Source organism: Chelmon rostratus, chromosome 18 (genome assembly GCF_017976325.1).
Source record: "Chelmon rostratus isolate fCheRos1 chromosome 18, fCheRos1.pri, whole genome shotgun sequence".
NCBI lineage: Eukaryota > Metazoa > Chordata > Actinopteri > Chaetodontiformes > Chaetodontidae > Chelmon > Chelmon rostratus.
The window spans coordinates 20,148,256-20,163,287 of record NC_055675.1 but is presented as its reverse complement, the minus strand read 5'-3'; the positions used below and the strand labels follow the sequence as shown (position 1 = coordinate 20,163,287).

General features: G+C 41.9%; 1 protein-coding gene across 3 annotated transcripts in view; it reads left to right on the top strand.

Annotated features, from left to right (window-relative positions):
• vta1 (vesicle (multivesicular body) trafficking 1) overlaps nt 1-15,032 on the top strand; it is a 60,157-nt gene that overhangs the window by 18,309 nt on the left and 26,816 nt on the right. For all 3 annotated transcript variants that reach the window (XM_041958572.1, XM_041958571.1, XM_041958570.1), the window contains exons 3-4: nt 4,590-4,717; nt 11,672-11,747. In XM_041958572.1, coding sequence (XP_041814506.1) covers nt 4,590-4,717; nt 11,672-11,747 — 204 coding nt within the window. The remainder of the gene's footprint in view (nt 1-4,589; nt 4,718-11,671; nt 11,748-15,032) is intronic.

Genomic DNA, 15,032 nt, shown 5'->3' with positions numbered 1-15,032 from the left:
AGCTTTGTTTTAAATGTAGCGTATTGTAAATTCATGCAATATTACCTAAATCTACGAGGAGTAACATGTGAGAAAATGCCTCGTGAAGAATGATGGCCGACAGTGGAGACAGCCTTGTTACTGTTATCAGGACACATCAGTGAACTGAGCAGAGGTTTGGCTTCTTAACATGAAAAATGCTGCTGGACGGCTGTAGTCACAGAGCCGTGGCGAGGCCTGGGCTTTCATTTGACACACATTTACGTAAAGAAGGCCGCTTGTCAACAGGGGCCACACTAATTAGATTTTATGGAGTTGTTATGATGAGGAGGGAGGAGGTGAGATGAGACGAGAGGAGGTGAGCAGACTCGTTGTCCCAGTGGGGGTCAAACAAATGAGCCTTTTACCGAGAAATGAGCGGTGATGGGGCTGCAAAAAACATCTCCTGTCCTCAGTTTTCTTTTCAAAGTAATTTTGACCCTGTGGTGCCATATTCTGAAATGAAAAATAGACTTACATGTAAAAGTAAAAGTATATTTTATTTCTTCTTTCAGAGTAGTTTGAGTACCGGCATCTAAATTGCTAAGATTTGAAGCACTATTAGAGGAAATGTCTCAGAAAGTGCTCAACCTCTGCGTGATCAAACCCAGCGTTAGTGGAGTGAAACAAGGAGGTGAATGAGAGCAGATGGGGTGTTTTTATGGAGGGGAGGACACATGAGGGGGGAGGAGAAAAGGTGTGCATATGGGAAGTCCCGCAGCGATGCTGGTCTCACTTTATTGATCGCTCAGAGCCAATTAAAGCAAGCAGTAGACAAGGATGAAAATATGCAAACACACACACAGAGCTGCCCCCTTGAGCAGGTTTTACCGAGGCTCCAGGGATGTTCATTACTGTCACACACTCAGGATGTCTCTCGCAACAGGACTCACATCTGCTGCTTTGATGTGTGTGTTTTTGTTAGCTGTTACTCGGGTAGGAAGTGGTTTAAGCGTCTTTCTGTTTGTGCGCTCTGAAGTCCACAAATAGATGTTTTTCATGCGCATCACAATCAATGTTAACTTACAGCTTACAGGTTCTTGTTGCTATTTAGTGGATAGCTTATTAATGGAGTCTACTCATAAAATATCATATCTGCATGCCTTAAAAAGTTATGGATAGTTTAAAATTTACGGATGAAATATTTAACTGTTACACAACATGTACATTTAATCATATATATATGAATTATATGTTTTTAGTTCATGAGATGGGTAGTATATGATATGCATGCAACATTTTCCCATCATAGCAGCTTTACTAAATCTTTCCTGCACTTAGTTGCCACTTTATTAGCTAGACCCTTGCAGTCTAAGACATCAGCCCTGCAGAAAATCCACCCTTCACGAAGGTTAAAATGTTCAGTATTTGAATCTGTTTTGGAGGTGTTGATACACCTCAATGGTCATTTTGGGTGCTGTAGTTTCCGGTGTTGTGTAATTGTATTGCATTAGACTAGGAGGTGTTTCTTGGTCTGCCCTTGTTGATATAATATTTGAATCAGCCCAAACCTGAGCCAGAATCCATCCATCTCTCCATTTTCCTCCACTTCTCTGTACCTGGATCAGCTAAGGAAGCTCATCAAGGTAGCCCAAACATCCTTCTATCCAGCCAGGTCCTCTAGCTCCCTTTTGAGGATCCTAAGACCTTCACAGTTCACATGGGATAGTAATCCCTCCAGTGTCTTCAGGGGCAAATTTGCATAGAGAATAATAGAGCATCCACACAGAAACATCCAAGATGCATCCAGAGGCATCGCCTCGTCACCCGCAATGGAAACAAATCTGCTTGTATCTGTGATGTCATTCTTTCAGTTGTTAACCTAAGCTCTTGAACATAGGTGAGAGTGGCAAGTACACTGAGAGCTTCACCAACACCAGCTTCCATTTAAATGTGGTGAACTTGTTTGCATACCACCATGACCCTGGAAGATGTGTTGTCAGGGGCAACAGTTCCTGATAGGAAATTGGTCTAAAAAGAGGGAACAGATCAAGAGCGAATCCAGAACCTGCAATCAAGCTGCCTCAGTTCCACTTCCTGGAGTAAAGCCTCAAAGTGAAACTTTGGGCTTGGTTGGAAGGATTAGCAGGGATGTAAGTCCACTACCTTCAAGGCTGGATGAACAGTAAGCGTAAGGGTGTGGTCACACAGGCATGAATGCAGACGAATGACCATCAACTGCTGACTTCATTTCAAAGTTACCAAAGTTGAACTCCACTCGAAGCAAAGAATTTTCTCACGTGCTTCTCTAATTTCGTGCATGTGTTACCCGACCATAAATGCGCTTTTTCCAATTGGGCAGCAGGCAATGGCAGGAGTCCATGTACCTTTGGTCATACAGTGTATCTTTACTATGTACTTCTTGAGTTTGTCTTTGCTGTCATCCATCTTCAGAACTTTTCCCCTCTCAGTCAAGTTCAGTATTTTGAATCCAGTTTTCTTCGTGGTTACATTTCAGCATCCAGCTGTCCACGCACAGTAAAAGCTTCTCGGGGTGCTGTTGACAGCACAAATCCAGCAGCAGTCCACCACACATGGAGAAGCATGATTATTTATTTAGGACATTTTTTCATCAGGAGCACATTTTGCTGGAAAACATTTTGTCCTCTGACAGGTTTTTTTTGTGCAGCTCTCTGAATCATGGGGATACCCTGAGGTTTTTTTTGTATGGTTCACTTCTTCATGAACTGTTGCTGGTAGTTGTGACTCATTTCTACAGTGTGAGCGAGTCAAGACACAAACCACAGCAGCTTTTTTTTTCCCTCCCTCCCTCTCTTTTCCCTTATGACCTGGATTGTACATACAATACATGTTGGACTCATTAATTCTATTTTCCACCGTCATCACTGGCTCAACTCTCCGAGGCTTTGCTCTCATTGGGACGGTGGAAAATCACTTGTTTGAAAATCAGTTTAAACATGGTGGACGGTGGGAAGTCACCAGCAGCTACCAGTCAGATGCTGTTAAATTTGCTGGTTTGCCTGCTGCAGCAGTTACAAAGGTTGATTGTCTAAAAATACATTTACATGTTCTTTTATTTGCGTCTCAGTGAATTTGTGACATTATGATTGAGATATTTGATGGAAACTCTGTCTCTCTATAGAATATGTGTGAAATTTGCAATGGAAAATTGTATCAGATATGAGACATGCAATCGCAATAACAAGCACTGTTTTCCCCCCAAAGTCACAACTAAATAAGAAACAATCACAGTTACAGTTTGGTGGTGTTATGTACTTTAGATAACAGTCAAACCATGGCGGATCAGCTTAATCGGGAATTTGTGGTTGTGTTGATAGTGGTTTATCACCGTTTTGCAATGGTAAACATGGCACAAATCAAGTGTGAATATTTTTTAATGATTCTGATGGAAACACGGTAGTTCACTTTTAACTTTTGCCATTTATGCATTTTTAAAAGAGGTGCTAAAATTCTTATAATTCACTTAAAGTTTTAAACAGTCAAATGGAAACGTAAGAGTGAGAATGAGCCTGAGAGACTGTGTTCGGTGAAGTGAGATTCCTTTGATCCCAGATTCTTTTTATTCCCTGACCAGTTGTCCTTCCTTCATTCTGCACTCAGCCCGGCGGTTTTACATTCCTCTGCTCACACACACACGCACACACACACACACACACACACAGATTGATTTTAGCCAGTGAACAGTGTATCTATTCAGGCTGGTCAGGGTCCACCTGCTGGAGGGTCCAACGTGTTTGCTTTAGTGGTTTTATAAGAAACCTGAAGCCCTGCTGCACGCTGTAATGGAGAGAGAGAGAGAGAAACAGAGAGGGAGAGATTGTGGCGCTTTATGGAAAATATTAATTACAGGTGGAGAAAATACATGCAAAGAGAAGACAGATGGAGTGAGTCGGAGGCACACTCGATGGTGCCCACAGAGGCGTGGGCGTGTTCGCTCGAGATAAAATGTTTGAACATGACTGATAAATGTCCTGAGGAGAAGAAAGATCTCACTCACGTTGCTGTCGGAGCTACAGAGACACTCAGTCCATTCACGATTGTACCGTAGTGTTACTGAGTGGGGGTTCTTCCTCCACAAATGATCTTAATGTTGGCCAGGTTACTCATAGAATTAACATAAGTGACAGCTGATGTGACAGCAGCGGCTCACCATGAGAAGCTGCTGGCTCCATGTTTTCTACACTGTTCAGCGTCAGAGTTCAGCCACACTCAGGACAAAATACAACCACATTTTTAATTTATACTCATAAAGAGAGTATTAACAGAGGATGTCTGACTGTGATGAGTCAAGTCCTGATTATGAATGAAGATGTGGGAGAGCGTGTGTGTGTGTGTGTGTGTGCGTGCGTGTGCGTGGACAGATTGTGAGGCAGATGTTCCTTTGTGCTCACCCTCTAATCCTACTGATGTTTAATCATTTGATTAATTTCACGTCTGATATTTTTCCCTCCATGTAGTTTTCTGCATATTTGACCTTTCACAATAAGAGTCTGAGCTAATTACATGCCTCAGTAGGAGACCCCACAGCGTTTTGCTTTGTAGTCGTTGTTTCCAGCGAATTAACGTCTAATTAATTGTTTGTTTTCCAGATGAAGAAGGAGCTGGCTGAACACGACTCCATCACTCAGGAGGTAGTTGGTAACGCCCACATTGAAAACTACGCCTTAAAGATGTTCCTCTACGCTGACAACGAGGATCGAGCAGGACGGTTCCACAAGTAAGCAACGGATCTGTGCTTTGCTATGATCAGCTCTGTGTGTGGTGTTGTACAGTAGCATATGGTCGGTAGCTTCATCTCTGTGTCCACCTCCGGACCAGCTGCTCAGTGGAGCATTTCTCAGCATCAGTGTAGTTTTCAAAATTAAGTTATAAAGACATCAAAAACACTTCCAGTTCCTCTTTTCTTCTCGCCTCCTTTTCTTGTTTCTTCTTTCCTTGCTTCCTCCTGTCTCCTCTCATTTCTTCTCATCTCCTCTCCTCCTTTTTCCCTTGTTTCCTCTCCTCTCATCTTTCCTCTCCTCATCTTTTGTCCTTTTGTTCCTTACTTTCTTCCTTCATCTACGTATCTCCTGCCCTCTCTTCTTGCCTTTCTTCCTCTCATCCTCTCTCCACCTTCCTTTCTCCTGCCCTCATTTCCTCTCATTGTCTGTCTGTCTTTCTCCTCCAAACAAGCTAACCTTCCAACACCAATGACAGTTGCATCTGGCTGTATTTTACGGCGCTATTAAGGTACTCAAAGTTTATGGTTTGGTATGTAGCTCTGTTTTAGGGTCACAGTTCGGTACATTTTTCTGACAGCAAGTGTGTGAAAAAAAACAAATATATACCACCTCATATGTCTGTTTAAGTGTGTGTGTGCACAGAGCAGGCATCCTGTGTCCTGAGTTAGTCTCTGTCATCAAGGATTCATTTCAGCAGTATTTGTGAAAACTGAAACATTATTGTTGGATTTTCTGTCCATTTTCATATTGTTTGTTTAAAATAACCATCAAGATCCTTCCCTAACGTTTAGCCAAATAGTCTAACTCAACCAGACCTCAATCATAGAGGTGATAGACCAGAAAACAGTCGCCAAAGCCACCAGACTCCATTTACAGAAACAGTAATTTTATCATCACAAAATACACTTTTAGAAATTAAAACTCACCAAAACCGTCTTGGTTCATCTTACATTGTTTCACAAATCACCACCAACTCAGGTTTGGTTGAAATAGACCTCTAATACCCCGAACTGGGATAGGAGGGAGAGAGAGGGTGGACATCAGAGAAGCAGCCGGGAAAACAGCACATCTAACTCAATTTTTTTTGTTTTTACAATTCCAATTCAGAATATTTGTTGAAAGCCCTAATGTGTACATGTTTATATGAGACTGTCCTCATAAGAACAATCGCATCAGATAACAAAAAACGCCACATGTACTAATGTACAAATGGTGTAAACATAACTTTGGTTGGTTTACAACAAAACTCCACAGAGTACCTTTACTCTTAATGGACTGGTCGGTACCACTTTCTTCTCCCAGATTTTCCCAGACAGTGGAGGGAACTGAAACGTGCTTCTCTAATCTCTTGGGCCAAGTAATTTTTTTTTGTGTTTAGATAGCCCAAAATCACATATTTGTCTCAGAGGGTTTTACAGTCTGCACAGCTAGTCCCAGACAGTTCCAGGGCAGCAGGTCACTTCTCCTTCCATGGAAGTAGAACATTTGGCTTCATGTACAAAGCTGGTGCTTATGTAGGTCAGGAAACCACCTCAGCCATCGTGCCTGGCAACACTTTTGTGTATGTGCATGTGTGTAAATGCTTACGTGTCAGTATTTGATGTCAAAATGTTTGCGATAAGATTGTTCTGAGGTGTGTTTCCTGTGGATTGGGTGCTGTTTAAATCTTGCTAACACGACAGTTTGGAAATAACAAAAACATAACTTTAACCTTTGAAGTGCTAGTATTTTTCTCCTTTATTAGCACTTCCCTCTGTGCAGGAATGAGGCTACTATAAAATACGTTGGAAGGAGGTGCAAGGATAAACAAGGAGGAGGGGGAAGGGTAAAGAAAGATACAAGCAGTCCCATTTTTCACTCTTTGAAAATTGAACCATAAGCCAGATGTGGTTCTTGATATGTAGTACAGGTGGGTGATGTGACCTAAACTCTATATCACATTTTTTTTTTCACTAAAGGTATTTGTATCACGATATAAAAAATTCAAGGGATAGTCCACTCAAAACGTGACTGCATCTCTCCTCTATTAACAACGTAAGGGAACAAGAAAAATGATTGAAAAATCAGATGTGTTTATTGGCTCCGAGTAGGAGGAAGCTATAGGCCTTCATTCACATGGACGGGGTAGCCTGCCCCATAATGTACATTAATTAGTAAATGTAATGTGATTAATTCTCAGAGGTTGACAAGGGGAAGGATTTGGCATGTCAACATTGTCATTGCCAACATTTATTTGGCAGAAAACCCAGCATATATTATTTCAGTACAGCAGTCAGTGTACCACTGAGCATGTCTGTTGAGCACATTTACATATGGCAGCGACAGACACACACTGACATAATATGCTTTGGCAGAAAACCCAAAGTACATCGTAAAAGCACAATAGTCGGTGTACCATGGGGCACAACTGGCAAGTACATTTACATACAGCAGCAACAGTCACACATAGCAGCGCGGCACACGGCCGAGAAGACTTTCCTCTAGCAACAAAACCAGCTGAGCTTGTGTTGCGGCATGAAGTGTGCAAGACTATGCAAAAAGCCATGTGTTTTCCCACCCTTGGTCACACAACAATCATCAGACCAGATGTTGTGTTGTGGTCCACAGCTGCCAAGAAGGTCCTCATCATTGCACTTGCTATCCTTTGGGAGGAAGGGATACCAGAATCAGATCAGTTCAAGCGACTCAAAAAACTCTGAACCGACAACAATGTGCAATGAGGCGGGCTGGATCGCAACCATCCGCCCGGTGGAAGTTGGATGCAGGGGCAGATTAGCAATCCAACTTCTCTGTGCAGCTGATATGATCAGGGCAAGCCTACAGAGGGCCATCGAAGAATGCCGGGGGCTCAACAGCGGAATGGGGGCAACTTGGGTGGCAGAGACACAGCCCCAACTGGCCACTGCTCCCCCACCAGGAGGTGTACTGGGGACATCAGTGAACGTGGCTCCAGCTCACAATACTGCAGCTGCCGGAGGTGTGGCAGGCAAAAATCACCTGTACAACACACAGGTGTATAGATCTTCTGTGCTGCCGGGTCGAAGATGTGTGTGAAACATCCACGTTTTAGGAATTTGTAGCTCGTTTGCAGCAACATGCCTGTTTAGTATGTCATAATTCTAGTTTATTTAAAAAATCTAGGAAGCAGAAATGTAAGTAAAAGCTTTTTAGTGTGATGATTGGACTGTTTGTAATCATTAATAAATCCCTCTGGGCTCTCTGACAGATTATCTCAATCATAATATTTACTGACCCAGACTCATAAAAAATCACGTTGAAGTAACTTCATTCAGTGAAGTTGAATGAAAGGATTTGTTTCACTGGATGATTCATGATTATGATTTCTAAAATTTCCTCCCCAGTTCATTCTGTTCTTGCCACTTATCATCTGGAATATGATATGTAGAGTTTTAAACGGGTCTTTTCCTGACAGGAAATATCTGGGAATGAAATAAGTCCTCATAGGAGAGAGAGTTTTTATATGTATTTCATATGGTAACACTACATCCTCCCAGAGGGATCCCTCCTGTGTTGCTCTTCCTGATGTTTCCCCTTTTTGTTTTTCTTTTTCTTTAGTGGGAGGAGTTCCTTACCTTAATTGGTGGTGGGAAGGTACAGGGTGTCATATGTCGTTCGGCCACAGTTTTTTTAAATTTTAGCTGTTTAATACAGGAGAATGTAAGAATTTATTTCCGAACTTGTTTCCCGTATTCAAAAATGTATAAATCAGCTCTAGAAAAGTAAACGCTCTGAAATGGGGCAATTAAGATCATGAACAGGTATGAGAAAAATCAAAAACAAACTCTAATGCAGTCAGAAACACAGTTTAAAGCCGGGCAGCTGTGTATGGCTTAAGCTTATTGTTTGCCGTTTTTCTGGTCAGATTGCCTGATTGATTAATTATCTGAATAAACAACGAGTCGGCCAGGCTGAACAGCTCCTTATTCTGATTTCCCACATGTCAACAGATTTGATACAAACTGTGGTGAGGCTGTTTTAGTGGAGTGTTGTGGCTGAAGCTTGCCGTGATACAAAACTGAGCTTGGTTGCAGAACAGACGGATGAAATTGTCTGCATCTTCCAGCCCTCTGAGGCTTCATATTCTTTTTTTCTTGCTTTCTCTTCATTGTACAATTGCACAAAGTAATACTACCTTTTTCTCTTCACGACAGCGTGGTTTAGGATTTGTTTGTTTTGTTTGAATACGCTTTATTGGAATCGTCTGCACAAACCCAACCAGGGGTTCTGTGCTTTTATTCAGTTTGAGCGCCACATCACGGCCAGTCAGTTCATCTGCACAGTGTGAGCGATTTGCAGAATGGCAGATTAAAATGTGTTAGTTAACACAATGTTCAAGAGGAATAAAAAACAGTTTCTGTCCAGTTTAATGGGAAATTGAGAACTTTAGATTTTAGATAAAAACAAGTGCAGTAATGTTTTAAGATTCTGGTAGTTTCCCCTTCATGAACTCTACAGATGACACAATAAACCTTCTTTGGGGATAAACAGGGAACCACAACAGGAAAGTGAGTTTCCCTCCCTGTCAGTAAGCGTGAGGAGCGCGTGGCAGGTTGTTGACGATGAATGGATGCAGGCAACAGGTTCTCCGGACTTGTTTGCCGTGTAAATAACCGCTCAGAAGCTTTCTGTTTCCAGCAGGTATATTAAGCAGGAGTGGGCAGTATTTCTGTTCCGCTGAAGGGGAACACAAACAGCCTGCGGTTTTATGAGAAGCAGCGGTCTGAGCTAACAGGACACAGCGGTGCGTTATGTCACCTCTGGACACACACATAAACTAGAACACAGGTACAAACACAGTAAACACACAGTCACATGCAAATAGAAACAGGTATGCACACAAATATACACGCAGGCACATAGACACAGGCATATGCTTATACATACACGTAAACATGTGTTAGCACACATGTCACACACACACACATGTTGAGGTGAATGTTTATGGGAAACTTTAGTGCAATAGGAAACTTCCTCCAACATGTTGAGGCCACTGTTCAGTAGCTCTCACGCTGTGCTACAAGGAGCCCATTCATGTTCCTCACCTTAGCTGTGTGTGTGTCTGTGTGTGTGTGTTTCTGTGTGTGACATGATGGGAAATCACCCCTAACTGAGTGTCGGTAAATCTGGGCTGTGGCTGCTAAGTTTGTTTACTTTAAACCAAGGAAATCTGAGATGCCATAACTCCAATATTTAAACAAATGTATCACTTACTTAAGATTTATGCATGCAGCTGTTGTTATAATGGGCTGTTACAGGCTAGAACTGGGAAATAAATCATTTTAAGATCGGTGTTTGATTTAATAATAAGATTTAATTTGCTGTGGTAATATCCAGATGCAGCGCCTGAGATGTTTTCTTTTCCAGCAGGGATAAATTGGTCCAGTTTTTCTCTCTTGATACCAATACCTCAGGTACCTTGTGGTATCAAACACTGTGTGAAATTATTTTTCAGCAAAGTACTATCAGGGCAGGATTGCTGCAACAATATAAATTGAATTGGAGGCCCAATGAAATTGAATGCATGTGAAACAAGAGAAGAAACACTGACTTTTATAACCACAGCAAAGAAGCTGTATTCAAGCATGTCCGATACCTGATCTTCTTAAATAAGTTGTGTGAGGTCCCTGTTTTAAAGTTTTAAAGTTGTGATGTGTTTGAGTGTCACAGGTCCGAAAAATTAACAGTAATTTATTATTGTTTGGTTATTAACATTGTACATTGTATGGTACTTGATTACAATGTGTACGGAGCCACATTTTAGTATCTAATCACAGTTTAATCACAGTCTTGCGTCATGCTGCGGCCTGAAGTCACAGGGTGAAGTCAGCAGTCAGATCTACTCTGGACGGCTACCCTGATGCCATGCACGTGACAGCACTAAGTCCAGCTGCTTGCAGAGTGTCAAACACACAGTTCTCGTCGTGTAATAAGCTGTTCAAATGTGATGGCAGATACAGGAAGGTCTACTTTGTTTTGATTGCTGTTGTCAGGGTAATTTTTGAGTTTTTACCCATTGCAAGCCACCGAATGAGCCAATTTTTTGTTTGCAATCTTTTCCATTTGTTAATAAATCCAATTTATACAAACTCAAAACCACCACCATCATTGGTCAGCCAAGATTGGTGTTAAGTTGTTCTTAGGCTTGGTCGTCCCTCTTGCTTCTGTCGCTGTGATCACAGCAAGGGGTGGGATCACTCATCTTTCTCCTTTTATTCCTGCCAGCACATGCAAACACACACTCAGAATGTTCAGATCAGGTTCATTACTGTCAGCTGTTGAAACACAGTGTGTCTGTGGTCTGTCAGAGGAGGACAGGAGGTGTCTGTTTGGGGTGTTATGGTCTTCATCAGCAGATGGAGTCTGCTCAGTTGTCGTTGCGTCACCTATGTGTGCAGCTTTTTGTCTTCAGGTCACATGATGACAACTGAACCATCTCCATGACAAGTGCACAAAATGCTTCCACTGAGGAAGAGTGTGGGATACAGCTCAAAGCTTGGAAAAAGTTAGCTAGTGGACTGCAATGTGGCTGTTCCTCTTGACAGAAGTCTGTTTTGTGAAACTATCTGAACTGTAATATAAAGCTGTGAAATCCCATCAGGGCGGCAGCACACTTCATTGTGCAGTAGCTCTACTAGTTTCAAATGTATTTTGCCAGTTTAGTATTTCAATAGCAAACTGGATTTTTACTGGGAACTCTCACTCTTCTCCTCCATGTTTAACGCGCACAGTTCTGACACGTATTTTTGTGTCATACCGCAATGAAACACTGAGCTAATAGTTTTGTGTATTTGTTTTTTCCCTTCTTTCTCCTCCCTCTGTCTTCCTTCCTCCTTTCTACCTATTTTTTCTACCTCAATCCTTCTCCTCCTTCTCGTCTCCCATCTTTCTTGCTATCTGTTCTCTTTCTCTGCTTCCTTTTTTCCCTCCAGGAACATGATCAAGTCTTTCTACTCAGCCAGTTTGCTCCTGGATGTCTTGTCTGTGTTCGGGGAGTTGTCAGAGGAGGTAAGATAAAGACCCTGTCGCAAGTTTGATCTCTGCAAACTGTTTGCAAACTCTGAAATGATCATAATCAATGGAAAACAGACAAAAACTAGATTAATGTAAGTAATCTGGAGAAGGCAGGAAGTCAGATTATTTGTTCAAGGGTGTAGTGGGCTTTATTTTATCTTTTTTAAAATCCCCTGAAGAGACCAAAAAACAGCAAAACATTAATCCTGTTAACAAGTATTAACTGTGTAATTAAAGGCTGATTAGCTGTAATTTGTCTGTGCTTTGAACTGAAACTACAAGCCAACATAAGAGACAAACATCATTCAGAGCTGTTCACTGCACTGCAGTAAACGATGCCATGGAGCGTTCAGGCTCCTCTCATCGATGTGTAAAACTGAGAAATATCTCCTGAGCTTGTTTTGTGCTCAGGTGGTAATTGGTGTATATAAATCATCATCAAAATCACTGTTTGTTTGTAGCCTGGACATGTTTTTAATCACTGGGTGTGACAGAAAAATGTACTTTATATAAAAAAAATGTGCAGTTATCCTGTAAACTCCCTCTAACCTGCGGTGAGTCAGTCATGACAAACATGTGTTCAAACCCACAGAACTTTATTTTAAATTCCAGTGGAAATCCAAAAGTTTCCAAAGATCCCAAATATGTCGCGCTGCATTTTGTAGAAGTGTGTCTGAAGTGATGCACAAACATCTGTGGAAAGCTCATGTTTGAATATTTCAGTCAATGTAAACATCACAGCTTCAGTAATGAGCCACTGTAGAAGAAGCCGATACAGGAGATATACACACAATGCTTTTAGTGTGGAATAAGATGATTTAAACAAACTTAAATGTACTTACTGTGAAATAAAACCAGGAAGCTGGATTTTTAAGGAGTTGACCTGCTGCAGCATTTGTCAGGAGCACGTCATGTGTTGAAGCTAAGCATTTATCACACTTCACACAGATCCCTCTGAAAATGGTTCTCCACAACACCTGGAAACACACGTTAATGTGTAAAATAGGTGAAGATCTCTATTAAACTTTTATTAAACGTGTGGTCAGCTGCAGCGTGTCTTTTCAGAGATTGTGACACACACACACACACACACACGCCTGTTCATCTCCATATGAACGTGTGACACACAGCAGGACTTGCTGCACATTGTGTCCAAGTCACCCAGAAGCCATTAAAACATCAACGGGACACTTGCATCCATACAGTTTGCTGGCACACTGAGTGAGTCCTGATGGACACGCACACCCACACTGAGTCCACCGCCAGACAATGAGTCCTCAGAGTGGCCGGTGGTGAGTGCTCTGCAGACAGACAGTCAGGAGTGATTGAGTTTCAGGCAGTAAAAAGAGGTTTTCAGCAGCTTCCCGGCCGAGCTGAGAGGAGTCAGTGATCAGGCGAGTTGGCAGAGTGTTGTGTAACACTGTCGTACATCAGGAACCCTTATTCTCAGTGACAGCCTTCCTTCTGGACTGTAGTGAGTAGAGGGGAGTAGAAACCAGGTTCAAGCCCCCCAAATTATGCAGAATTCCCCCTGCTGAAGTGTCTTTTAGCAAGAAACTGAATAATCTGTGTAGCTGCCTCTGACCCTCCTGTGGAGAGGGGCAAGAAAAACTGGGATTTCCTCTCAGGAGTTAATATCCTATTAATTTAATGTAATCATTGTAAATGTGAAAGCTGTACAGTGGTAATAAAAAAAACACAATAATGCACAATAATCAAAACAATTACAAAAAAGTAAGCAAAAAAAGAGTTTTTGGCATGAATTTCAAAGGAGACAGATTTGGGTAGCTGTTAGGACTCTTTAGAAAGGCTCAGTTCACATGTAGGGAACCAAACACTGGAGGTGTGACGGGACGCCATTCATCGTGAATTGAACCATGAAAGCACGCTGACGTGGCCAAGTAACTGCTCGAAGACTCAGAAGTCACCCACCTGCACGACGTGGAGAAGCTGTGACAGACTCAGCTTTATACAAATCAACCTGCCAGCAGTCGTTTCTGCTCCACTCAACTCCATTTAAGTATTTCAAACGAATTGGAGGAAAAGCTGAGTCAACAACTTCCCAATTCTCTCTGATCTACAACCCTGGTTCCAAATCTTCGGGATGCTCATTCTGAATCTGATGCAGCAACACGTTTCAAACAAGTTGGGACAGGATCAACAAAAGACTGGGAAAGATGTGGAAAGCTCCAAAAACACCTCCTCAGTCTGGCCCCTATAACTGGCCCTCCCAAAGAATCTCAGGCATATAGGAAATGATCAGCTCAGAAATATCACTCGGAGCCTAGCCTAGCCTGGGGGATTAGCAAAATCTTTAAATCCACTAAGTCACCAGTGTAAAGTTGTGGGGAAATGTGACCTCTCCTCCAAGTTTGAGTTAGAAACCTTTCTGCTGCATTTTGAATACTACCTGGTATAAATATACCAGTTTCCTTTTGAATGCTAAAAGGAGCTCTAAATCCTGCCTGGGTAAAGGTGTTGTAGAGGTTTGCAGCAACATGTTATCAACAGTATGTTTCAGCAGAAAGCCATATCTGCAACGTTCTATCACCCAGGCTGTCACAGCGCTGAATCGCTGCAGACAAAGGCAGCGTTGACCATCTGTCTTACTGCCTACAACTGTGATTATCGCTCCCCACCATGAGTCAGTGAGCCCCGACAGGGACAGTGTCAGGCTGTACGTTACACATTCAGAAGTTGATCGTCTGTTCACGCTACAGAAAATGGTTATTTATTTTCATGGCTCTCTGCACGAGGTTGTAGACAACCTGAGGAAAGGCAAGATCGGTGAACTACACGTGGCTGAAAACACACTAAAGCAACCACTTTGCTGACCATCATCTGGATCCTTAAAGATGAAAGCTAGACTGTCTAGATTCTGACGAACATATTCAAAAGATTGTGGGTCCAATGGTCTGATAAAACTTTAAAACTGTGTATACTGAAAAGATGCGTCCAGCTGGGAGCATTAAAACCCATTATGTTTAATGGGGAATATCAGATTTTGCAACAGGTCAGATTGCACAGATTATTGAAGGTTTTCCTCTTCAATCCAAAACAATCCAATCCAGTTATGGCATTTTTCATGGGTTCATGTTTTATGGTATAAACTAGATCTAGACAGATTGATAGATAGAGAGATACTTTATTAATCTCCAAAGAGAAATTTATAGTTCCAGCAGCTTAAAGGGTGGAAACATAAGGGCATGTAAAATAAGAACAATTTTCAAATACAATATACTGATATAAATACAGATAAAAAAAAAGATTGATAAATGT